Genomic DNA, 27,233 nt, shown 5'->3' on the forward strand with positions numbered 1-27,233 from the left:
TAAGTTAACATACCAAATTAACCATCACAATGTCCCATGGCCAGGCATTTATTCTCTTTCAGTAGTCAGACAGGAGTTACTTTTTAAATAGAAGTAGTAGAAGATGGCATGACATTATCCCCATGGCATCTCAGCTGTGGTTTTCCTACTATAGCTTGCCAGCTTCTCTGTAAAAACAACTCTGCCTGTCTCAGGTACTTCTAATGCTATTGTATCTTCTGGCCATGAGGCTGTGGTGGGAGGACAGTTTCCCTACAGCCTGGATGGTTGTAAAGCTGTTTTTACTCTGGACCCCACTCAAAACTGGTAGCCTTGCAGATTACTGAGTAAATGGGTAAGAGCAGCATGCCAAAATATGGTATATGTTATTTCAAAACCCCAAGAAGTCCACTTTGTCCTTCTTTTTGTGGTGGATGTTGTAAGGTGCACCAACTTGTCTATAAGTTTAGAGGAGATACTTTACATGCTCCACATTACCAGAATATTAGAAACTTCACTGATATTGTTGCCTCAGAAGGTTCACAGGGCTCTTCTCTATCCCCTGATATGTGTGAGTCTTACTAAGACATCTAGCATGCTTGAATTTTCCTATTTACCATTTTCAAGTAGAATAATGTCATCCATATAATGAACCAGAGGTGTGTTCTGTGGGATATCAGGATGATGATTTCTCGATTATATTGTGACAACATGTAGGTGACTTGATATAGCACTGATATAAGACAAGTTTTATTTTTGTCCCTACCAGTGGAAGTCAAACTGCTTTTGGTGTTCCTTGTTGATAATAATTTTAAAAACTGATCGTTCTGGATCACTATATTCCTATCAGGTACCAAGAGTTGGGTGGATTTGTTTCATTAACAATACAGCATCTGGGACCACAGTTGTGATTTTCATTGTCATCTGATTAAGAAGAGAGAATCCATAGTCATTTTCTAAGATGCTTGTGGCTTTTCTAAAGCCGTATAGGTGATACAAATGGGGATGTGGTAGAAATCACCAACCTTGTATCTTCTAAGTCTTCAATGATAACATTTTTCTTTGGGATTTCCCAGAGATGCAGTTTGCTTTCACTTTAATATCTTATGGGGTGGTGATTATTCTGGATGCTTCTTATCATAATAACCCTTATTCTACAATTTGGCAAAGTGAAGTGGGAATTTTGTCTGTTACTGTGCTTGTTTATTCTTACCAGACACTCTGGGTAGATTGCCAGATAAAAATAGAATGCTCAATTAAAATTGAAGTTCAGATAAACAACAAAGTATTTGAATATAAGTATGTCCCAAGTATGTAAAATATTGCACAAGACACACTTATACAAAAAAAAATATTTGTTGTTTTTCTGAATTGCAAGTTTAACTGGATGTCTTGTATTTTTATTTGCTAGATCTGGCAACACTAGACAATAACCACTTGATGACTCAGTGGTCCCAGTGGCTTTACTATGACATGGACATCTGTGGTAGGTTGAACAATGACCCCTCAAAGATGTCCACATTCTAATCCTAAGAACCTATGAATATGTTACCTTATATGGCAAAAGGGACTTTGCAGATGTGATTAAGTTAAACATACTGAGATGGGAGGATTATCCTGGATTATCTAGATGGGCCAAATCACAAGAGTCGTTGTAAGAGGGAGGTAGAAGAGTCAGACCCAAAGGAAATGTGGGGATGGAAGCAGAGGCCAGAATGATGTCATTGCTGGCTTTGAAGATGGAAGGGGCCATGAGCCAAGAACGCAGGGGGCCTCTTGAAGATAGAAAGTGTGGGGAAATAGAATATTCCCTAGAGCTTTCAAAAGGAACACAGCTCTGCTGACACTTCGATTTTAGCCTACTGATACTGATTATGGACTTGTGAGCTTGGAACTGTAAGATAACATATTTGTGTTAAGCCATTAAGTCTGTAGTAATTTGTTAAGCAGCAATAAGAAAGTAATGCATCTCCTGACCTTCGTTCGTCTCCATTCTGACCAGGGAACTATGGTGGCAATTATGACTGGCATAAGTTCAGAGCCTACAGTTAACAACCCTAGAAAGGTCTGGGGTTACTTCCTGCCTGTATTCATCCACCACGGTAAATGTCCACAAACTCTTCTCCGGTCAGCTTAAAGAAAATTTGGCGGGGCGCGGTGGCTCACGCCTGTAATCCCAGCACTTTGGGAGGCGGAGGCGGGCAGATCACGAGGTCAGGAGATCGAGACCATCCTGGCTAACACGGTGAAACCCCGTCTCTACTAAAAAAATACAAAAAAATTAGCCGGGCGTGGTGGCGGGTGCCTGTAGTCCCAGGTACTCGGGAGGCTGAGGCAGGAGAATGGCGTGAACCTGGGAGGCGGAGCTTGCAGTGAGCTGAGATCGCGCCACTGCACTCCAGCCTGGGCGACAGAGCGAGACTCTGTCTCAAAAAAACAAAACAAAACAACAACAACAACAAAATTTACAGGACACACCTGTGTCTGTTAAGACACCTGCCTCTTCAACTGAGGAGATCTAGGTCTCTTAATTGACTTAGAGGTAAGGACCAGCAGTAAAACCATATCATGGTGCCTCAGCTTAGATTTCTGCCTCCAGATCTAGAATTATTTTGTTTAAGTCAGCAATACTTTAGTGGGTGGCCTGTCTGCTTCATTCCTAGGGACATTGTGCCAACAACGCACAGGGTGCATCTGTGGAATGCATCTTTTAGCCAGAATGAAAATGAAAATGTTCTTCAAAATGAGAGAATGGCTGGCTGTTTGTTAATGAGAAAATGGGTGCCATGGCACAATAGATTTCTACCTTCCTTATTCCATCTTCTATAAAACTGTCAGAAATTCCAACAACACTTATAAAACCATGTTTATAATTTTTAGGCAGACATTTTTATGTGTGGTGTTTTCTTTTGTTTTGCTTTTCTTTATGGTTGATTTTTCTTCCACCACTCCTCTAACTCACAGCTTCCAATACTCCTTCTCCGAATGCTCTGTTCATTTTGGTTTTATAAGGAGGAATCCAAGATGTTCAGAAAGTCTTTGCCTATCATAACAAAGTGAACCAGGATTTTCTATTTAATTAATTTTAAATTAGTTTTTCACTTCTTCTTCTATATAAGCATCATCTTTCACTCCCCCAGTGACACTGTAAATAGGGCTTTATATTGGGAAGTAACACACTTGTCAGGTGTTGCATATTAAATCTCTACCAGTTGGTTATTCTGTGCATATATTTTCAAAGATAAAAATATGAGTAAATTTCTGCTAGGACAGTAGCTGCATATTGGCTGCATATTGGAATCATATAGGGGAATTAAAAAAATTTCTGATGGCTAGGTCCCATTTCCAGAAATTCTGATTCAAGTGGTCTGGGTTATTGCCTTGACACTAGGAGTTTTAAAAGCTACTCAGGTGGTTTTAATGTGCAGCCAAGCCAGAGAACCACTCTGCTACGGTCTTCATAATGACTTTTAACTTTAAGCTCTTGTGTAGTTATGTCAAGTTGCATCAAATATGATGAGATCAGTGATGTCAGATCTGGATTTTGGTGGCCCCTATATCAAAATGATCCCTCTTGACCACCATTATCTGTTCCAGAAACAATTGTGTATTGGCTAAGAATTTATGATGTTTTTCTGATTATTTCCATTTCAAGGGCTTGTTTGAAAATCTAAAATTCCCTTATCCTTTTTGGACAAGGCAGTTTAAAAACGTTTATTTCTTTTTCGTGCTAGGGACCAGAGTAATGTTGCCTAAACACAGCCAGGGTAATGTAATATTCTTTCTTATTCAAGCCCAGATGGTGGGTAGCTTGGTGACCATGGTTGCTTTAGCTACTTGGGGAATAGTGCTCAGGTATTCAAGCTGGTGTTTGGGATAGTACACGAACTTCTCTACAAACTCCATTAGTGGCTGTTCAAGAGGCTCATGAAACAATTTAAAGGACATGAAACATGAATGGTTGAAAGTATATAGAAAGAAACACAACAAAAAAAGATAATTTCAGGCCAATATCCCTGATGAACATTGATGTGAAAATCCTCAATAAAATACGGGCAAACCAAAACCAGCAGCACATCAAAAAGCTTATCCAACATGATCAAGTTGGCTTCATCCCTGGGATGCAAGGCTGGTTCAACATATGCAAATCAATAAATGTAATCCAGCATATAAACAGAACCAAAGACAAAAACCACATGATTATCTCAATAGATGCAGAAAAGACCTTCGATAAAATTCAACACCTCTTCATGCTAAAAACTCTCAATAAACTAGGTATTGATGGAACATATCTCAAAATAATAAGAGCTATTTATGACAAATCGATAGCCAATATCATACTGAATGGGCAAAACTGGAAGTACTGATTGATATTGATTCTTCCTATCCATGAGCTTGGAATTTTTTCCCATTGTTTGTGTCCTCACAATGTTTCAGAGAAGTTCACACACAGATCTACAAGGGGATGTATAGAAAAATTCTTACTGTAGCATGTTTTTGTGTGGATTCTGGATGCTGGAGGTAAAATAATTTGTCATAAATGGGAAGATGAATTAATAAAATGTGGCAATGCAAACTCTAGAATATTAGGCAACAGCCAATTTCTGCTATGAGGCTTACATAAAATATTAATTTTATTAATTAAAAATACATGCACACAGAATTCCAAGAATGGTGGTAATGTCAAGGGGTTTGGTAAAGATTCCCACAAGCAATAATTGTAAAAACTGGAAAGAAATATTTAAAATAAGTATTTGAAGTCACTGGAAAGTACACAAAGGAGGCAGAAATTTAGGAGAGTCACAGATGACCATGACAGATAAGAACAGCAACTTTGTGCTTTCTATTTTTATCTAAGAGTACACCATATCCCTTTACACTATGACAGAAAAAAGTTGTAGCATTATTGCCTTGAGAGAGCAAAGGACAGAATTTAGGGCTGGTGGAGCAGTTGGAAATTTAAGGAGAGGGGAATTCTAGAATTCAGGGACCTATAGAAGGGGTAAGCCCCCAAATTTGAATGTGAACTATGTCTTTTTCCTAGCTGATCACAAAACTGCATATGGCATGGGGAAGACTGTATGGGGTGAGGCTACATAACAGCATCTAAACAGAAATACCAGCTGCTGCACTTCACAAGGAAGACACAGTTTATAGTCTTGAGTCCAGGCAGACTAAGTCTTTACCTGATGACATGGTTTAGATTTTTGTCCCCACCCAAATTCTATTTTCAGTTGTAATCCCCAATTACAATTGAGGTGGCACCTGGTGGGACCTGGATGAAGGAGGGGCCTAGCAGGAGTTAATTGGATCATGGGGGTGGATATCTCATAAATGGTTTATGAGTTCTTACAAGATCTGGTGGTTTAAAAGGGTACGACACCCCCTCCTGCCTTGCTCCTGCTCCCACCATGTGAGATGCCTTTCTCCCTGTTTGCCTTCTGCCATGATTGTGAGTTTCTTGAGGCCTCCCCAGAAGCCAAATAGATGCCAGCATCGTGCTTTTTTTTTTTATACAGCCTGTTGAACTGTGAGCCAATTAAACCTTTTTCTTTTATAAATTACCCAACCTCAGGTATTTCTTTATAGAAATGCAAGAATGAACTAATACAGAAAATTGGTACCAGGTACAGGGTGTTGCTATAAAGATTCCTGAAAATATGGAAGCAGCTTTGGAATTGAGTAACAGGAAGAGGTTGGAAGAATTTGGAGGGCTCAGAAGAAGACATGAAGATAAGGGAAAATTTGAAACTTCCTAGATACTTGTTGAGTAGTTGTGACTCAAATGCTGATAGTAATATTGACAGAGATGGCCAGGCTCATGAAGTCTTAGATGGAGATGAGGAACTTATTGGGAACTGGAGCAAATGTCACTTTTGTTATGCCTTAGCAAAGAACTTGGCCGCATTGTACCCCTGCTCTAGGGATTTGTGGAACTTTGAACTCAAGAGTGATGATTTAAGGTATCTGGTGGAAGACATGTCTAAGCAGCAAAGCATTCAAGATGTGTTGTTGCTGCTTCTGAAAGCCTGTGCTCATATGCATGAGCAAATAAATGACTTAAAGTTGGAAATTATATTTAAAGGGGAAGCAGAGCATAAAAGTTTGAAACATTTGCAGCCTGGCCATGTGGTAGAAAAGAAAAGCGCATTTTCAGGGGAGGAATTCAAGCAGGCTGCAGAAATTTGCATAAGTCAAAAGGAGCCAAGTGCTAATAGCCAGGACAATGGAGAAAAGGCCTGGAAGGCATTTCAGAAAACTTTGAGGCAGCTTCTCCCATCAACTTCTGGGGAAGCCTCAAGAAACTTACAATCATGGTGGAGGGCAATGCTTGTGTTTCCTGAGGACTAGCAGGCCTAGGAGGACTTAATGGTTTTGTGGGCCAGGCCCAAGGCCCTATTATCCTGTGCAGCCTCAGGACACTGCTGCATGCATCCCAGCTGCTCTAGTTCTAGCCATGGTTCAGAGGGGCTCTCGTACAGCTTGGGCTGCTGCTTCAGAGGGTGCAAGCTGCAAGCCTTGGTAGCTTCCATGTGGTGTTAATCCTGCAAGTGTGCAGGATACAAGAGCTGAGGCTTAGGAGCCTTCACCTAGATTTCAGAGGATGTATGGAAAAGCCTGGGTGTCCAGGCAGAAGCTTGCTGCAGGGACAGAGCCCTTATGGAGAACCCCTACTACGGTAGTGGAGAGGGGAAATGTGGAATTGGAGCTCCATACTGAGTCCCCACTGGGGCACCTTCTAGTGGAGCTATGAGAAGGGAGCTACCATCCTCCAGACACCAGAATGGTAGATCCACTGACAGCTTGCACCCTGCACTTGAAAAAACCATGGGCACTCAATGCCAACCTGTGAAAGGAGCTGTAAGAACAGCCTTGGAGGCATAACCCTGCAAAGCCACAGTGGGGGAGCTGCCCAGGGCCTTGAGAATCCACCCCTCACACCAGTGTGCCCTGGATGTAGGACATGGAGTCAAAGGAGATTATTTTGGGGCTTTAAGATTTAATGACTGCCTTCTGGGCTTCAGACTTTGATGGGGCCTGTAGCCCCTTTCTTTAGGCCATTTTCTCCCTTTGGAATGTGAGTATTAACCCAGTGCCTGTATGCTTATTGTATCTTGGAAGTAACTAACTTGTATTTTATTTTACAGGCTCATAGGTGGAAGGGAGAAGCTTTGTCTCAGATGAGAATTTGGACTTTTGAATTAAAGCTGGAATGAGTTAAGACTTTGGAGGACTGTTGAAAAGGAATGATTATATTATGAAATGAGAGAAGGACATGAGATTTGGGAGGGTCCAGGAGTGGAATGACATGGTTTGGATCTGTGTTCTCACCCAAATATCATGCTTAATTGTAACCCTCAATGTTGGAGGATATCAATGTTGGGGTCTGGTAGGAGGTAATTGGATCATGGGGGTGGATTTCTCATAAATGATTTATCACCATTCCACTTGGTACTGTCCTCATGACTGTGAGTGAGTTCTCTTGAAATCTGGTCTTTTAAAAGTGTGTGGCACCACCCCCCTCCAATACCTTGCTCCTGTTCCCACCATGTGAGATGCCTTGCTTCCCCTTTGCCTTCTGCCATGATTGTAAGGTTGCTGAGGTCTGCCCAGAGGCTGAGCAGATGCCAGCATCATACTTCCTGTACAGTCCACAGAACCGTGAGTCAATTAAACCTCTTCTATTTATAAATTACCCAGTCTCAGGTATTTCTGTATAGCAATGCAAGAACAGACTAATAAATCTGAAGGAAAACCCATTTTCAGAAGAGCATAACAGGATCAGGAGTCACTTAAGTGTGTCTCATTTTTAGCCCCAAATTACTAGAAGCATTAGTCTGTTCTTGCATTGCTATGAAAATACCTGAGACTGGATAATTTATAAAGAAAAGAGGTTTAATTGGCTTACAGTTCTGCAGGCTACACATGAAGCATAGTGCTGGCATTTGTTGCTGGTGAGAGCCTCAGGAAGCTTACAATCATGGTGGAAGGTGAAGGGGAGCCAGAATGTCACATGGTGAGAGGAGGAGAAAGAAAGAGAGAAGAGGGAGGTCCCAGACTCTTTTAAACAACCAGATCATTTGTGAACTAACTGATACTCACTTATCAGAAAGGTGATGGTGCTAAACCATTCATGAGGGATCTGACATGATCTAATTACCTCCCACCTCCCCCCACCTGCAACATTGGAAATCACATTTAAACATGAGATTTAGGGGGGCCAAAGGTCCAAATAATATCCTTAGATATGTAAGGAAAGAAAAAGTATGATTCATACTCAGGAAAATGGCAATCTACAGCCTTGACTATGAAGGGAAATGATGACAGATGGTTTCTCAAATCTACAGAGAGCAATGAAAAGTACTAGTGACAGTCAATATAGACATCTAGTTTGAAGCTATATAGTTGCAATGTTTCTATATTTTTTCTAAAATGAAAATGAATACCATAATCTTTATATTTTCCACTAAAAGGAATGCTGAGATATAGCTCAAAGACAATAAAAAAATTAACAAGGAAAAGTGGAAAATGTATTAGGCCAGGTGTGGGGCTCACACTTGTAACCCTAGCACTTTGGGAAGCCAAGGCAGGTGAATTGCTTGAGCTCAGGTGTTTGAGACTAGCCTGGGAAACATGGTGAAACCCCATCTCTAAAAAAAATACAAATAGTAGCCAGGTGTGGTGGTGCACACCTGTAGTCTCAGCTATTTGGGAGGCTGAGCCATGGGGTAGAGGTTGCAGTGAGCCAAGATTGTACCACTGCACTTCAGCCTGGATGACAGAGCAAGACCTGTCTCAAAAAAAAAAAAAAAAAAAAGTGGGAAACCTATTTGACAGAAAAGAAAGCAAGAATCTGGCAAGAAAGAAGCAAAATCAATGAGATAAATAGAAAACTAATCGCAAAATAGCAGATCTAAGTTTAATCATAATAATTGGATTAAATATAAATGGAATAAGCACTCTAATCAAGGGACAAACACCAATTATATGCTGTCTTTAAGTGAAACACTTTAACTACAAAGACACAAATAGGTTGATATTCAAAGAATGAGAAAATATCTCATGCACACTCTAATCAAAAGAAGTCTGTAGTGGCTTATCTGGTTGGGGACTGGTTGAGAACCAGGAAAGGCTTCTGAATGTGAAGAAACAGTGTAAGAGAAACCCAGGGATCCACACTCCAAAATGGTCTTTTATGATCTTGGCTATGGGAGAATCTCTTGATTCACTAAGGCCTCAGGCCTGACATGGGTAGCTGCTTAGAGATTGCACAGAGATATTGCTCCAGAAAGGGAACTCACTACAAAATCCCAAAGGCATCCGAGCCTAGAACAGCTTCAGCTGGACACCATTTTCAACAGCCTAGATATTGGGGATCTACAGACATGGCTGCTGCTCCAAAAAGGGAGAAGGGAGACCAGGCACTCTTATACACCCCTGGGAGAGTCCCTACCATCCTGCTGTGTGCTGCTGTTGAGAATGAGACATGAGTGGACCATATTCTACACAGCTTCTTGCCCATACTGCTGCATTGGGGAAGGGGGCATCTGCTCTGGTCCCAAGCTCAAGATGCCATTTTGAGAGTTTAATGCTGGGCTGCACCTCACCCTTGGGCTGAGCTTGGGCTCACGTGGCTGCAACCACCCCCCAGCCAAGGAACAGCAGGGAAACCAGCTGCTCCTACACTTATCTAGAACAATACCCACTTCCCTACAACCATGCTGCTGTAAGACTGAGATGTAAGCAGACCACACTCCTTACAGTTTCTTGCCCACACTGCCAGCCTGTAAAAGGTTTCACCTTCCCAGGTTGCAGACCCATGGTGCCATTTTGAGAGTTTAACACTGGCCTGTGCTCTGCCCTTGGGCAAAGTAAGCACTGACGTGGCTACAGCTTCTGCCCAGCTGAGGAGGGACACGGAAATCACGCTCTTCTACACATACCTAGGACAATACCTATCACCCTGATAAGGGCTGCTGTGAGACTGTGACTTCAGTGGATGGCAGTCTTCACAGCTTCTTGCCCATGCTGTTCATCTGAGGGAGGCCCTGCTGTCTCTTGTCACAGACCCACAGCCAACACCATTTTGAGAGCTTAACATTGGGCTTTGCCCTGCCTTTAGGCCAAGTTCAAGGCAACATGGCTGCAGCTGCCACCCAGCTGAGGGAGAGACAAGGGAGACCAAGCTCTCCTAAGCACACATAGTACAATACTCACTGTCTTTCTACAGATATTTGTGGGACTGAGGACTAGTCTTCCTAACCCATCACAGCTTCCAGACCACCAATATAGACCACTTGGATTTCAGTGCTCCATCACTGCTACTGCTATCACCCGCATTACACCAGTTGCCCAGGGGCCTGAGAACCTGAACATGCGCAAGCCCCTAACTCCCATTACTAGAACACTTTTAAGCAAGCCATCTGGAAGCCCAAGAATCAGCCCTCTGGGACACACTAACACCAATGCCAGAGTAAACTTCTCTGGGGCCTAAAAACAGGCACACTCAGCCCGCTACTGCCACCACTGGGGCTTGAAGACTGGCTCAGCTGGTGTCCAAGTCCTCAGCTAAACTTAACCACAGTCTTAACTAATAACTATACCTAAGCCACTGAGCATATCACAGATATCACTGATGCTGTGTACTGCTGAATAAGACATACAAAGATCACACTACCACAGGCACTCCAAATTAAAGCCAAAGTGTCCTGCTGCACATATACATCTTCAGAAAAAAATTGTCCCCTAAAAAAGCATTTCAAAAAATTGGAACAAGCTATATCAGATGCTCAGATGTTAATAGAAGGACACAGGATTTACAAAAGGTAAGGAAATATGACACACCAAAGGACCACAACAATTATCCAGCAACATATTCCAACCAAAAATAATTGCTCAATATTCCAGATAAAGAGTTCAAAATATTGATTCTGAAGAAGTGCAATGAGATGCAAGAGAAATCTGCATCAAACAAGTAAATCAGAAAGGTGTTCAAGAAATGAATGAGAAATTTACCAAGGAGATAGATACCTTAAAAAAAAAAACGCATAAGTTCTGGAATTGAAAAGCTCATTGAAAGAAATAAAAAAAAATTTGAAAGCTTCAATAATAGACTAGATCTAACAGAAGAAAGAATCTCAGAATTTGAATACAGGTCTTTTGAAATAATCCAGCCAGACAAAAATAAGGAAAAAAGAATAAAAAATAATGAACAAAGCAGATGTTTGGGACTATATAAAGCAAACAAACTTAAAAATTATTAGTATTCCCAAGGAGGAAAAGAGATCAGAGTTTAGAAACCCTGTTTAAGGAGATAATCTATGAAAACTTCCCAAGTCTAGAAAGAAAGTTAGACACCCAGGTATAGGAGGCCTAGCAATCTCCATGAAAATACATTGCAAAAAGGACTTCACAATGGCATATTATATTCAGAATGTCTAAAGTCAAGGTAGAAGAAAGAATTTTAAAATTAGCAAGAGAAAAGCATCTAGTCACCTGTAAAGGAATCCTTATTGAACTAACAGCAGACTTTTCAGCAGATACCTTACACAGCAGAAGAGAATGATACGGTATATTCAAAGTACTGAAGGGAAAAAATTGTCAGTCTAGATTTTTATTTTCTGCCAGAATAAGCTTCATAAATGAAGGAGAAATAAAGTCTTTCCCAGAGAAGCGAACACTGAGGGAAATTGTCACCACTATACCAGCCCTAAAGGAAATGCTCAAAGGGGTCTTAAACATGGAAACAAAAGGTTGATATTCACCATCACAGAAACAAATGAACATATAAAACTCATAGGTCTTATAAAACAATCACACAAAGGAGGAAGAGAAAAGGATCAAATGGCAACATGACAGAATTTCATCAAACCACAAAGAGAAAAACACAGAGAAAAAAAGAAACAAAGAATTTATAAAACAACTTGAAAACAATTAACAATGACAGGAATGAAGCTTTACATATCAATATCAACCTTGAATGTAAATGGACTAAATGCTCCACTTAAAAGATATAGATTGGCAGAATGTATTAAAAACATGACTGAACTATATTCCACTTACAAAACTCATCTTACCAATAAAGACACACATAGACGGAAAGCAAAGAGGTGGAAATAGATATTCTACACAAAAGGAAACCAAAAGTTAGCAGAAGTAGCTATATTTATATCAGATAAAACAGACTTTAAATAAAAAGCAGGAAAAAAGACAAAGAAGGTCATCATATGATGATAAAGGGATCAATTCAGCAAGAGGATATAGCAGTCCTAAATGTATATGCATTCAACATTGGAGCACCCAAATTCATAAAACAAATATTACTAGACCTAAAGAGGTGGCAATACAATAATAGTGGGAGTTTCAACATCCCACTCACAGGACTAGATAGATCATCAAGACAGAAAATCAACAAAGAAACATTGGACTTAAATTGGACTTTAGACTAAATGGACTTATACAGAACATTCTATGCAACAACTACAAAATATACATTCTTTTCATCAGCACATGGAATATTCTTCAAGATAAACCACGTTAGGTCATAAAACAAGTCTTAACAAATTTTAAACAATTGAAATTACCTCAAGTATCTTCTCAGACCACTGTGAAATAAAGGTAGAAATCAATATCCACAGGAACTTTGGAAACCATACAAATACATGGGAATTAAACAACATGCTCCTGAACAATCACTGGGTCAAGAAAGAAGTTAATACAGAAATTAAATCTTTTTGAAACAAATGAAAATAAAAATGCTGTATACTAAAACCTGTGGGATACAGCAAAAGCAGTGCTAAGAAGGAATTTTATGGCATTAAATACCTACATCAAAAGTAGAAATATTGAAAATAAGCAACCTAACAATGCAAACTAGAAATGCTAGTTTGTCAAGGAACTAGAAAAACAAGAACAAACCAAACACAGAATTAAAAAGAATAACAGAAATAACAAAGATCAGAGGAGAACTAAATGTAATAGAGACCAATAAAAGTTTACAGAGGACCAATGAAACAAAAAATTGGTTCTTCAAAAAGATAAACAATATTGATAAACCACTAGCTAGACTTACCAAGGAAAGAAGAGAAAATCCAAATAAACACAATCAGAAATGAAAAAGAGACATTAAAACATACCACAGAAATACAAAGATCATCAGAGACTATTATGAACAATTATATGCTTACAAACTAGAAGACCTAGAGGAAATGGATAAATTACTGAAAACATCCCTGAGATTGAACCAGGAAGAAATAAAACTCCTGAACAGATCAATAGTGAGTAGTGAGATTAAATTAGTAATAAAAATATTCCAACAAAACAAACCCAAGACCAGCTGAATTCACAGCTGAATTCTACCAAACAAAGAACTAATACAAATCTTCCTGAAACTATTCCAAAAAATCAAGGAGTAGGGAATTCTTCCTAACTCATTCGATGAGGCCAGTGTCACCCTGATACCAAAACTAGACAAAGATACAACAAAAAAGAAAACTACAGACCAATATCCCTGATGAGCCTAGATGCAAAAATACTGAGTGAAAGACTAGCAAACTGGATTTAACAGCACATCAAAAAGATAATATACCATGATCAAGTGAGTTTTATACCAGGGATGCAAGGATGATTTAACATACACAAATCAATAAATGGGATACATCACTTCTACAGAATAAAGGACAAAACCATATGATTGTCCGAATAGATGTAGAAAAAGCATTAGATAAAATTAAGCATCCCCTCATGATTCAAATCCTCAACAAACTAGGCATACAAGAAAGATTCCTCAACATAATAAATGCCACATATGAAAAACCCACAGCTAAATGAGGAAAAGTTGAAAGCCTTCCCTCTAAGCATTGGAACAAGACAAGGATGCCCACTTTCACCACTCTTATTCAACATGTGATATGGTTTGGCTCTGTATTCCCACCCAAGCCTCATCTCAAACTGTAATCCCCACGTGTTGAGGGAGAGAGGTGATTAGGCCATGGGGGGCAGTTTCCCCCATGCTGTTCTCATGACAGTGAGTGAGTTATCATGAGATTTGATGGTTTTATAAGGCAGTTTTCCCTGCTCTTGTTGGCTCTGTCTTGCCTGCCACCATGTAAGACGTGCCTGCTTCCCCTTCCACCATAATTGTAAGTTTCTTGAGGCCTCCCCCAGCCATGTGAAACTGCAAATCAATTAAGCCTCTTTCCTTTATAAATTACCCAGTCTTAGGAAGTTCTTTATGGCAGTGTGAAAATGGACTTATACAACATGGTGCTGGAAGTCCTCATAGAGCAATCAGGCAAGAGAAAAAAATGAAAGGCATCCAAATGGGAAAAGGGGAAGTCAAATTATCCCTGTTTACTGATGACATAATCTTATATCAGGAAAACCTTAAAGACTCCACACAAAAAAAAAACCATTACATTTAATACATGAATTCAATAAAGTTTCAAGATACAGAATTAGCACACAGAAATCAGTAGCATTTTTATACACCAATAATAATCTAACCAAGGACCAATAAACAGAGCAATCCTATTTACGATAGCTACACAAAAAATACCTAGGAATATATTTAATCAAGGAGGTGAAACATTTCTGTTAGGAGAACTAAACAACACTGATGAAAAAAATTGTAGATAACACAAACAAATGGAAAAACATCCCATGCTTATGGAGCAGAAGAATCAATATCATTAAAATGAAAATGTTGTCCAAAGCAATCTACAGATTCAACACAATCACTATCAAATTATCAATGTCATTTTTCAGTGAATTAGAAGAAACATTCCTCAAATTCATATGGAAACTTAAAAGTTCCTGAATAGCCAAAGCAATCCTAAGCGAAAAAAAAAAAAAAAAAAAAACCCAAAAAATAAAGCTGAACAAATCATATTATCTGACTTTAAGTTATACTACAAGGCTATAATAATCAAAACGGCATGGTACTGGTGTAAAAGTAGATACATAGATCAATGGAACAGAATAGAGAACCCGGAAGTAAAGTTACATGCCTACAACCAACTGATGCTTGACAAAACCAACAAAAATATACACTAGAGAAATAGACACTGTATTCAATAAATGACGCTGGAAAAATTGAATAATTATATGCAGAAGAAGGAAATGGGATCCATCTTGAGTTATCATATGCAAAAGGTAACTCAAGATGGATTTAAGACCTAAATGTAATACCTGAAATCATAAGAATCCTAGAAAAAAATGAGAAAAAAACTCTTCTGGACATTGACCAAAGCAATGAATTTATGACCAAGTCCTCAAAAACAAATGCAACAGAAGTGAAAATAGACATATGGGTCTTAATTAAACTAAAAATCTTCTCTCAACAGTAAAATAAACAATCAACAGAGTAAACAGACAACCTATACAGATGGGAAAAAATATTTGCAAACTATGCATCTGTTAAAGTGCTAATATCCATAATTTATCAGGGACTCAAACAGCTCAACAAGAAAAAAATCAAATAACCCATTAAAAAGTGGGCAAAAGACGTGAACAGACATTTTTCAAAAGAAGACATACAAGAGGCAAACAAACATATGAAGAAATGCTCAACATTACTAATCATCAGAGGAATGCAAATTAAAACCAAAACAAGATATCATCATACATCAATCAGAATGGCTATTATTAAAAAGTCATAAAACAACATATGTTGATGAAGATGCAGAGATAAGGGAATGCTGATACACTGTTGGTGGGAATGAAAATTAGTACACGTCTATGGAAAACAGTATGAAGATTTCCAAAAGAACTAAAAGTAGAACTACCATTTGATCTTGCAATCCCACTATTGAATCAGTACTGAACCAAAGGGAAATAAATCATTATATAAAAAAGATAAGTGTACTCATACATTTATTGCAGCATTATTTACAATAGCAAAGTCATCAAATCAACCTAAGAGCCCATTAGCAGAGGACTGGATAAAGAAAATGTATATACCATAGAATACTACTCAACCATAAAAAAAGTGAAATTGTAGCTTCTGCAACAACATGATGGAACTGGAGGCCATTATCTTAAGTGAAATAGATCAGAAACAAAAGTCAAAAACTGCAGGTGTTTTTACTTATAGGTGAAAGCTAAAGAATGGATATACATGGACATACAGAGTAGAATAATAGACATTGAAGACTACAAAAGGTGGGAGGTTAGGAATGGGGTGAGAGTTGAAATATTGCCTATTGGGTACAGTGCTCGCTATTCAGGTGATGCATATGCTAAAGGCCTGGATTCACCACCATGCAACATATGAGTGTAAGAAATCTGCGCTTGTAGTTCCCAGATATATTTTTAAAATTCAATTAGGTAATTCACCATTTTAATAACATAACACAGTAAAACCATATGATCATTTCAATAGTAGCCTCCCCTGCCACCCAGCCCCTCTTACACCTTTTAATCCTGTATCGTATCCCACATTTGTTTTGAGCCAGCTTGGAGACTCTCAGATACATCCTTATTAGCTATTGGCTCCACACTCAGGGACTTTCCTGGGCTATTGTTTCTTGGATGGTGCTAGGAATTCCCAGGAAATCCAGGACCAGTTGTTGCTCCTTACATTCCATGAGCATGAGCTACTGTCAGCACAAAGTTGTCTTGTACCAGGAAACCCCCATACCTCATCCTGTTTGGTTTGTTTTTATAGAACTTTCCATCGCCATGTAGGGTGAGGAGTGTGGATTGGCTTCTTTGCCCCATTTGATCTCCCCCAAAAGAGAAATTGTATCTCTGTGTCCACAGAACACAAAAGACAGAAATTCCCTGTGGCCTGAAAAATGGGTCATTAAAAGGTTGGAATGGTCTGTAGCAGTCTTCAGGGAATCCAGCACACTGAGATTGAAGCTCCTGGCTTCTATGGGCATCATGGCAGGCTTAGAGCATGACCCGACTCCTTCCCTAGTTATCAATCTCTTTCTGTAGATATGAAGGAGCTCAGTCATTGCTCTGGGTCAAATATACTTCAAATACATGTTAAGGGAAAGGCATCTATCTTCAAAATAGACCATCCTGGAAAATCTGGAAAACACTCTAACCTACCGTGGTTGCTACTTTGTTCAAAGATTTTCAGACCCCATGTCCTGCTCACTTCCAGGATAGGGCTGTCTTTTAATACCTAAACATGATACACTGTTGGGGCAGAATACTCTGGCTTCTTTCTCCCTCATCCTCAGTCAGGCATGTAATAAATACTCTACTGGATACACAAATGAACAGTCCTAAGGTGTGCTGTGTGTTCCACAGCTGGAGAAGAGAGTTTCTAATGGAATCTGAACACCAGGCACTCAGCCTTTGGGATAAACAGGAGAGAGGACAAAGGACTGCAGATCAGAGTGAGATGGGACAATGGGCTGGAAGTGGTCTTGTGGGGGCTCATCTCCATCAGGCCAGGAAGCAGTGATGAGGCAACACTTTGCTGGTTCAGTTAGGGTCTGGCTTCTGCCCTAGTAGAGCTGAGTGGTTTAGCAGAACAGAGAAAAGGTGAGGGTGATGTCTAGGAATCTGAGTATAAGATATCTCTTCCAGCCTTAATCCAGATGATAGCTCCTGGAATAGAGCTGCCCACTCTTGGGTTTGGAGAATGGGAATTTATAGCCCTTATTTTCAGCTGTACTTTTCTACCAGAATCATGTGCCACCCTAATTAGAAATCACTTTTCTGGTCAAGGTGGATGAGTCATGAAAATGATATGACCCATCATTGCCCTTTGGGAGAAATTTTTGTTTCTGTCTTTTCAGAGTAATATCTCTGCAATGGAGCTGGAGTTCAGTAAATTCCTGGGTATGACTGAAATAAGATGGATCAGAGGTAGCCTGATTAGTGCACTGTGAAAGTACTAGTCTTCCATATGTCAAACCTCTGAGGGTGGGGATGGTCACTTACCTACATTAGCCCCAGAGGGAAGAGGAAAATCTAAGAGGATCAGGAACATCAGCATATTTTCTATAGGCTGCTTAGTTCAGGAGTGACCTGTGCCTCCTTCTTCCAGGTTTTTCAACTCAACAGGTAAAGTGAGGAAGGGCAGGCTCAGTGACCATCAGTTTCTTCCTGGCCTATTGATTCTTAAGATGTAGACTTTCACCATGTGCCTCCTCCCTCCCACAGGAATGTCTGTATGGTTAGGGTGTTGCAAAAAACATGTTCTTAGGCAGTTGCTGAGTCGACATGACCACATTTACCAGGAGGAAGTCCTGGACTTGCAGATGGGATGAAAGGGGTTCTCGGGGACTTTGGTGTTAGTCAGAAGTAGTGTTCTCTTATGTGGTTGAATTCTGGGTCTTCATAGAGCCTGAACATCTTACCACATTGCCTTGCATTTGTGATTAGCACCTGCCTACTTTCTGAAATATCATCACCTGACTCAATTCTTTTCCTTTAAGTTTTTTAAACTTAAAGTCTCTTTTAAACTAAAAGTCTCTAGAACTTTTTTGTTTAAAATAAATGCAAGAGGGCCAAACACTGGTCTCACCTAAAACACACCGGCAAGAATCTAGTCATCCATGACCTTCTTTGTACTGTTGAGTAGCAGTTTCAGGCAACTGCAGAATCTTGTGGAGCAACACTTGAGATTCTGGAGTAGAGAGAGGTTTCTCATTTACATGTACATGTCAGACACAGTCCTGGCCTTGCAGGTAGGGCCTCTGAAGTCTCCACATGGAACTGGAAGAGGCAGGGCTCAACTCAGAATCTTCAGATTTTCCATCTACACAGACTCTTTCTCCTCTGCTCCTCTCTTCTCTGGCCTTTGGTTGTTTGAAAAGGAAAATGGCTTAGTGTGGGTGAATGCGTGCGCGTGTGTGTGTGTGTGCATGAGAGAGAGAGAGAGGTTGACAGAGAGAGAGAGAGAGAGGAGAAAGACTTTCTCTTTCTGAAATATCATCACCTGACCCAATCCATCTCTTTTTTGCCTTAGCTGTTGGGTTGGAGGAGAAGTTCCCAGTGAGGTTTCTGTGCCTGAGCTTACCATAATTTTGTGACTTTCCATTCAAGTTGGTAAGGCTTCTAATGCACAAAGTCTGCATGTGGAAAAAGAAAGAATTGTGTTCTTTTGCATTGGTTTTCATTGTGCAAAACGCTTTCTTGCCAAAGTTCTGCTGATGAGGTTTACTCAATAGGGAAGGTGCAGATTTGTTAGAAGTGGTGGGTCTGGCTTCTGGGATGGTCACCTTCTGGAGGTGAGTACCCTGGGGTCTGTAGAGACCTTTTCAGTAGGGCAGCAAAGACAAAGAGCTGCCTTGGAAGTGCTGACTGGCAGAGAAAGACCTGAAGATGAGATGAATGCCCTTGGGGCTTCCTGGGGACTGAGTCCTGAGACTGGGCGGTGCTCTGAGACTCTAAGTAAATGCCACAGGGAGGAAGGGCTGAATGGGGGACTTTTCTACTAGCAAGTATTCTTTCCATTTGTCAGTGCAAACATTTAATAATGAGACTGTTATCCCCCAGAGTATGCCAGTAATAGATAATTCCTATGGGTAGGCAGTTAGTAAATACAGAGAGAATGACTGAGGATTGTTAAAGATGTATTATTGATTAAAATTTTGTTGATAAATGGCTTACACTGAATATTAGACAAATAACTTTCTGATAAGAGATATACATAAAATAATGGTCAAATTCACCAAAGCATTTCTGTATATAGCCTGTTGGATTTAATAAAATGTCTGTTCAGGGATTATTTCATTTAAGATTAGGAAAACTGCAAAAATTCAGATGGTAAATGTCACACTGAAAGGAGTAATTAACATTTCTACTTACCTGGGAAAACCTCCTGACTGATTCTATGTAGTTACTTTCAGAAGGTGTTTAAAGCTTAATTTTAAATCATGTGATTTCAGTAATCTTTTGTTTGAATATAATATTGATGTAGACAGTCATGGGCTAATCTTCAGGGCAAATGTATTGTTATTTAGGTCAACATTTTGTGAGGTGTTTTATATACCTTCAGAGTATCAAAAGTTCTGAGACAGATCTTCATCACATTGGTGAGGAAAATGCTGGCTTATTAGTACAGCAGGGTTGGTATAGTGTAAGGAAGGGCTATAAACCAGAAAGTGACTGAGATAGGTCTCAATCTAAGAGAAGTTTATTTAGCCAAGGTTGAAGATGCACCTGGGGAAAAAATAGAAGCCACAGGAGCATTTATGACCTGTGCTTTTCCCTAAAGGGTTTTAGGAACTTCAGTATTTAAAGGGGAAAGAGCAAGCAGGAAGGTAAAAATGGGAGAGAGAGTAGGACTTCAGGCAGATGGTTATGTTCTTGTGAGGTTCTGATTAGCCTCAGTAAATCTACATCTTACACAAGATAAAGTAAACATGTGGAAAAGCAAGTAGAGGAAATGAGGTGATGCCACAGGATTGTGAATTATAGCTGTTTGGAAATAAATAGAAAGCAGTTTTTTTTGTTTTTGTTTTTTTTTTTCCATGGGTCAGTTCCCAAGCTTAACTTTCCCTTTGGAATAGTGAGGTTTGGGTCCTGAGATTCTATTTTCTTTCACAAGGTTTAGGACAAGCATGCTGGCTGGTGATGGACGCTGGGGTTCTTCCATCCTCGGCTATTGTGATTAGTGCTGTTACGAACATGGGTGTTTGTTAGCTATTTTTAAAGAAGCAAAATCTCTTTACTTTTTCTGTATTCTAGTGCTTGTATTAATGTTTTTGCATTTAGATCTGTGATCCATTTGAGGTTTATTTTGAAGTATGGTGTGAGGAATGGATCCAATTATAGCTTCCAACCCCTCCAAATATCTATCTAGTTGTTCTAATGCTATTTAATAAAAATCCATTTTTTCCCAGTGATTTGAGATGCCACCTTTTTCACCTACACTGAAGTAGGTCTTTTTTTTTGGAATTTCAGTTCTGTCTTTTTGGTCTGCCAGTCTCTTTTTTTTTTCTTGGAATGGGGTCTTGCTCTGTCGCTCAGGCTGGAGTGCATGGTTCACTGAAGCCTCAACCTCGTGGGTTCAAGTAATCCTTCCACTTTAGCCTCCCAAGTAGCTGGGACTACAGACACATGCCACCATGCCTGGCTAATTTTAAAATTTTTGTGTAGAGACAGTGTTTCCCTGTGTTTCCCAGACCTAATCCCCAATGTGATGGCATTAGGTGGGGCCTTTGGGATGTGATTAGGTCGTAAGAGCTGAGCTCTTTGAATGGGACTAAGTCCCTTGTAAAAGAGACATCAGAGAATTCCCTTGCCCCTTTTACCATATGTGGACACAGGGAGAGGATGGTTGTCTGTGAACCAGAAAATGGGCCCTTATTAGACACTGAATCTGCTAGTGACTTGATCTTAGACTTCTTAGCTTCTAGACCTGTGAGAAGTAAATTTGTTATTTATAAGCCACCCAATTTGTGCTATTTTGTTGTAGCAATCCAAACAAACTAAGTACTGAATGACGTTTAATGAACAAATGAGGAATTGGTTATTTATACTCTGTGGATGTTTATTAAGGCTCTGGCAACACTGTGGAGCTGGCCTGTGTCCCCGAGAAGAAGAGTCAGTCACAGGGGGGTCTCCATCTGATCCAGCAGTTTGAAGCTTCTCATTGTTCTCCTTATCCAGGGCAGGAAACTTGAGACCCTAGTGAAGACTTCTGGAGGAACCCCTGACGACTTTCCATAGGAGACGATGCCGTGGGCCACATTGTTACACAGCAGGGGGCCTCCGGAGTCGCCCTGTAGGTAGAGAGGGGGAGGGAGACTAAGACAGGCCTCCCTGCTCCTGCTGCCCTGAGCTCCGGGCTCTCAGGGAAGGCAGGGGTGTGTGGGCCCCTTCAATTACTGGGTGTGTGTGAGATGGAAGATCGGTGGGGTGCAGGAGCCAAGCCTCTGGATCTTTTCGGTCGCTGGACTTCAGCTCAGCCTTAGTTACTGTCTCCAGCCCAATCTGAGTCAAGGTACCTCTCCCTTCTCCAGGAGAATGTTGCCTATGTATGTGTTGTGGGTCTTCTTCCTATTCCCCCAGAGACCAGGTTGATGGGGAAAACAATCCCCAGCCCACCCTGGTCTGGCCGCCAGGCTCAGGCTGTGGGGATGGAATCTGTTCGCACTGCCTGGCTCTGCACGGGCCCCTCTCTCCCGGAGTGTGTTGGCCAATGCCCATGCCTTACCTTGAAGGCACCCTTCCGTTCCCGCCGGTCCCCCACACAAATCTGCGTTCGGGGGTCGTAGAAAGGGAAGATGCGGCGGCACTGACTATCCCTCTGCACTCTCAGCTGCACCTCTCGGAGTGTATCTGTTCTCCTCCTCATGCTGACCAAGCCCCAGCCAGCCACAGTGCACCGCGTCCCGGGTCTCAGTCCCTCCTGGGCTCTAGGCAGAGCCACTGGGTTCACGTTTCGATTCCGTCTGACTCTTCTGCTCAGCTGGAGGAAGAATGTAGGCGTTGCCGCTCAGCTGGGGCCTCCAGCCAAGGGTCAGGGGTCGCTGGTGCAGTACACATCCCATGCCCTCCCCGCCACCCCGGAGCCTTGCCCTCACTTCCTCCTCCATTGTCCCCGGACACACTAGGAAGGAGCCAGAGGGCCAGGTAGGTGGTACCTGCAATAACATGATGTCATTCTGGATGAGCTGCTGATTATATTGAGGGTGGCGGATGGCTCTGCGCACAGTGATGTGTTGCTGGGTGCTTTCCCGTCTCCGGACATTGTGGGCGCCAAGAGTGACATTTATATCGCTGCAAAAGCAAGAGGTAGGTCTGGGCTGCGGGAGCTATGGTCCACCAGCTCTGCACGGTAGGCGGACAGCACGGGGAGGGCAAGACTGCAGCTAACCAGGATCGAGGGGACGGGAGGGCTCTGGGGCTCAGCTGTATCCTCTTTCTCAGCAGCTCTGAGCTAGGGATGACAGGGTGGTAGTTGCCTTCAGGTTTGCTCCCCCAGATTAAATTGATAAATAGCCTGAGTTTATATTTTGAGCCCCAATATGTGTCTTCCATCTCTTCCTCTTGCTCTTTTTGATCTTATCCTCCTTTCCTCCTCATTTACACTGGCCTGTTCCCTCCCGCAAAGACTCACTTGGTCTCTCTTTCACCCTTTCATTGCTACAACTCTTCTTTCAGATGGCTCTTCCTCCGATGAGCTCCCCAGGGCTGTGTTCCTGGCTGCCCAGGAATCTCCTTAGCTCCTCACCTTCCCCAGCAGTGACCTGCTGTCAGCACAAAGTCTTCTCGCACCAGGAACCCTCCGCATCTGCTCTGACCTGCTGGACTCTGGATCTGAAGATACGCCATGTAGGGGCGGGAGTGGGGCCTGCTCTCCCGGCCTCCGATGATCTCCCCTGGAAGGAAGCATTTGGCACTTAGCTCTATGCTTGCTGAACCTGCAGTGTGGGTACCAGATAGGTGGCTCCAGAAAGGCTGGAAGATGGGGATGGCAGGAGAGAGGGTGCAGGAGAGGGAGGAGATGGTGCTGAGGGTTGGAGTCTATGGGGCAGCAGATTGGGAGGGGGCTCCAGGGTTCTACAGGAAACACTGCTGTCTTGAAAGGAGGCCTTTTCCCCATCCTAGGCCTCAGCTCCCTCCTCCTCTCCAAAAGAGGGAGAACAACCCTTGTTCCAGGCAAGGCCAGCTTCAGCCTCAGGTATTGAGGAGAATGCTTTGCTGTAAGTACAGGATTGTTCCTGAAGTTCCCTTATACTTTCATCCTCATAGAGCTTACCAGAGCCCTCTGAGTCCAATTCAAGACCACGTGGGACTGGTGTTTAAAAATCTAGACATGAGCTGATGGTACTGTTATTGCTGTATTCTTACCTCCTAGGTAGGCTCTGATACATGCTACCAAATTATTTATACAAAACATGTTTTTATAGCACTTATAGTGTGCGGGCAATTCCAAGACATTTAAATACTCTAACTTATTTAACTCTCATGGCAACTCTACAAGGTCGGTATTAATATTATTCTCATTTTATAGATGAGGAAACCGAGGAAATACAAATTCAAATAACTTGCTCAACAGTACAGAATTAGGATATACCAAGGCAATTTGGCTCAAGAATCTACGGGATGAGGTCAGGCCTCTGAGGGTGGGGATGGTCACTCACCTGCCTCAGCCCCAGTGGGTAGGAGAAAGGCCAGCAGAAGCAGGAGTGGCTGCATCTTTCCTGAAAGGCTGCCCAGTCAGTTGCTGCTGTGCTTCCTCCTCCTAGACTTTAAGGCCCTGAGAGAGGAAGGAAGGGGTGGGGACAGGGGATTGAGAATTCACAGTCCCATTCTCCTGCTACCATGAAAGGTTTCATCACCCAAGACTGCTCAGGAGGTTTGCCCACAAACTGCCGGAGATCTGGGTGAGACGGTGTAATCCAAGCCAGCATAGTGAGCTCTTGTGCAGCTGCTAAGTCAGTGCCGAGAGCAGAAATAGGAACCCAGTACAACAAGGAAGGGGCTTGGGGCATTGTGTCCAGAACCCTCAATCCATCAAATTCCAGAATACTCCAGCAAAGCAAGAAAGCTGGCAGCTGCCCACTTCCTGTTTTCTACTCCTCTGGGATTAGAGCATCATTGCTTTTGAATTTCTGGGTTTCTCCTAATGAATGCAAGTTCCCTGGATTTCTTATCTGTATACACTTAATAAGTCTGGGACAAGGATGAATGAAAGGGTGTGGTGTGGTGAGGGATGTGGGTAAGAACATCAGGAAAAAGTTGAAGGGGGCAGAAGAGGAAAGGGTAAGCCTGCCTGCTTTCAGTGTTTGGCCCAAGACCACCCTGCTGAGACCCCTGTTGCTCCAATTTCTTTCTAGAAGTTGTCAAGTCAGATTGCGTAGGCACTCTCCTGAGGAGGTGAAGCATGTGGCTGGAGAAAGAAAAGGAAGAACAAGGCTCTGACAATCACAATTACTTTCTTAGGTCACTTGAGTCCTCAGTGAAAATTATGACACAATTGAAGACTTCTGCTTGCCTGCTTCCTACCCAAGGTTAAAGTCCTTATGTTCCAGACGGCTCCTTGCTTGCAGAAAAGGCTTAGTAATTTGGTTTTACTGGCAGCTGTTGTATCCTAGCTGGAAAATATCTAAGATCCCATTCCATTGGTGACATTAGAGGCCCATCAACCTAATCCCAGGAGTGAAAGCTTCTGAGAAGGAGGTACATTCATTGCTGTGCTACCTATAAAAGAATTAGAGCCACGTACTCAACAATGGGAGAAAAGAACAGCAAATTACTGCAGAGTAACACAGTGGATTATTAAAAACACTTAAAAATGTTTAGAAGATTCTGTGTATGCACAGAAAACTGTTATAATCCAGTATAATTTTTGCAGAAATAGCAGAATTGAAGACTAATACAATTCCCAATCTCTTTTTTTCTGTCTTTTATTTTTAAAATCTTTTACTTATGTATTTATTTTTAACTTTTATTTTAGGTTTGGGGGTACATGTGAAGGTTTGTTACATAGGTAAACACATGTTATGGGGGTTTGTCGTACATATTTATCACCCAGATATTTAGCCCAGCACTCAATAGTTATCTTTTCTGCTCCTCTCCCTCCACTTACCCCACTGTCTGTTGTTTTCTTCTCTGTGTTCACAGTTCTTATCATTTAGCTCCCACTTATAAGTGAGAACATGTATTATTTGGTTTCCTGTGTTAGTTTGCTAAGGATAATAGCCTCCAGCTCCATCCATGTCCCTGCAAAGGTCATGAGTCCATTCTTGTTTATGACTGCATATGTCACAAATGTACCACAATGTATATGTACCACATTTTCTTTATCTGGTCTATTGATGGGCAGTTAGATTGATTCCATGTCTTTGCTTTTGTGAATAGTGCTGCAGTGAACATTTGTGTGCATGTGTCTTTACGGTAGAATGATTTATATTCCTCTGGGTAAATATCCAGTGATGGGATTGCTGGGTCAAATGGTAGTTCTGCTTTTAGCTCTTTGAAGAATCACCATACTGCTTTCCACAATGGTTGAACTGCTCCCACCAACAGTGTATAAGTGTTTTCTTTTGTCTGCAACTTTGCCAGCATCTGTTATTTTTTGACTTTTTAGTAATAGCCATTCTGATTGGTGTGAGATACAATTCCCAGTCTTTATGCAGTACAATAGGCCCTCTTGAAAATCTCATGAAACTTAGGGTTCCTTTCCTTATACATAAATATATAATTTTTTCACTTATTTTTAGAGCTGCACAGAGCTTAACCTCTTCTCTTGTACAGGCTCTATAAAATGTCTTTATGCATCTGAAAAGTAACGTGAAGAAGAAGGGAACAAAGAGAATAGTATAGCACCTTTATTAGTGCCTTAGCATTTGGCAAAATTTAATTTATTAAAAATTTTCAACATTTTGTTTTGTTTTAAAAATGTTAGTTTAACTTAAAAATAGAAGAAAGGGATAAAGAAAAACCTGCGCATATGAAAAAAGAGGAGTAAAATATATGCATTCAGTCATGTAATAAAGATTGATTAGGAAATTTCATTAATAGTGACCTAGAATTTCATGCAATCTTCTCATTAAAAGGAATCAAAGCCATTTAAGATATCTAAAAACCTTACAAACCTCGAAGAACTACCAGCATTGAAGTGACTATCAGATCAAGTTGAAGGAATAATGAGAGTCTAGTTAGGAAGCTGCTGTTGTTCCAAGGGAATGTGCTGAATCCACAAAATTTCAACTTTTGTTTTTGATGACCACATTAAAGAGAAATCTGTAGAAAATATTTAAAGAATGCTATATAGTTTCTTCTGAAGACCGGATGCTACCCTTCCCTTTATGGGACTAGCATAACCTACATGCCAAACCCAATAGAGACAATATAGAAATGAAACATTATAGGTCAACATAACTTTTGAATATTGATGCAAACCAAATCAATCAATAAGCAAATAGATATTAATATATCATAAGTAATTTGGGTTTATTCTAGGAACACATAGTTGACTTTTCATTTGAAAAGCAAAATGGCTGTAACACATCATATGAACTGATTAAAGAAGAAACATCGTATGATTATTTAATTGAAACAATGAAGGCCTAAAATTTACCCTTATTTACTTAAAAATATTCTTAGCAGACTAGGAATAAAAAGAAATGTCTTTAATCTGATAGAAGTTATCAAAAAATTCCCACAGCAATCATTATACCTGATGGAAAAGTGTTAAAACCTATTTTGAGAGCAAAACATTACAATAATGCCTGAATACAAATTATTATCAGTTCTGTTCAACAGTACACTAGCGGTTTTAGCCAGTGCAGTTAGGTAGGAAATGGAAATGTATAAAGACAGGAAAAGAGAAA

The 27,233-nt window shown here is 40.9% G+C and overlaps 1 protein-coding gene across 1 annotated transcript; it reads right to left on the reverse strand.

The window, feature by feature from the left end:
* Positions 1 to 21,378: 21,378 nt before the first annotated feature.
* Positions 21,379 to 24,120, reverse strand: CTSG (cathepsin G). The gene is made up of 5 exons (XM_024231755.3): positions 24,039 to 24,120; positions 23,126 to 23,273; positions 22,536 to 22,671; positions 22,106 to 22,360; positions 21,379 to 21,671 (listed from the first exon to the last, which is right to left on the reverse strand). Exons 1-5 carry the CDS (start codon positions 24,091 to 24,093, stop codon positions 21,498 to 21,500), a joined length of 768 nt encoding a protein of 255 aa, XP_024087523.2. The 5' UTR covers positions 24,094 to 24,120; the 3' UTR covers positions 21,379 to 21,497.
* Between the last annotated feature and the right edge of the window lie 3,113 nt (positions 24,121 to 27,233).

This window comes from Pongo abelii, chromosome 15 (assembly GCF_028885655.2).
Source record: "Pongo abelii isolate AG06213 chromosome 15, NHGRI_mPonAbe1-v2.0_pri, whole genome shotgun sequence".
Classification (NCBI taxonomy): Eukaryota; Metazoa; Chordata; class Mammalia; order Primates; family Hominidae; genus Pongo; species Pongo abelii.

Coding starts and splice junctions, on each gene's coding strand:
- CTSG (XM_024231755.3), bottom strand. CDS start 24,093: ATGCAGCCACTCCTGCTTCTGCTGGCCTTTCTCCTACCCACTGGGGCT. Junction 22,672..23,125: donor GCAGGTCACTGCTGGGGAAG/GTGAGGAGCTAA, acceptor TTGCTTTTGCAG/CGATATAAATGTCACTCTTG. Junction 22,361..22,535: donor ATGACATCATGTTATTGCAG/GTACCACCTACC, acceptor TTCTTCCTCCAG/CTGAGCAGAAGAGTCAGACG.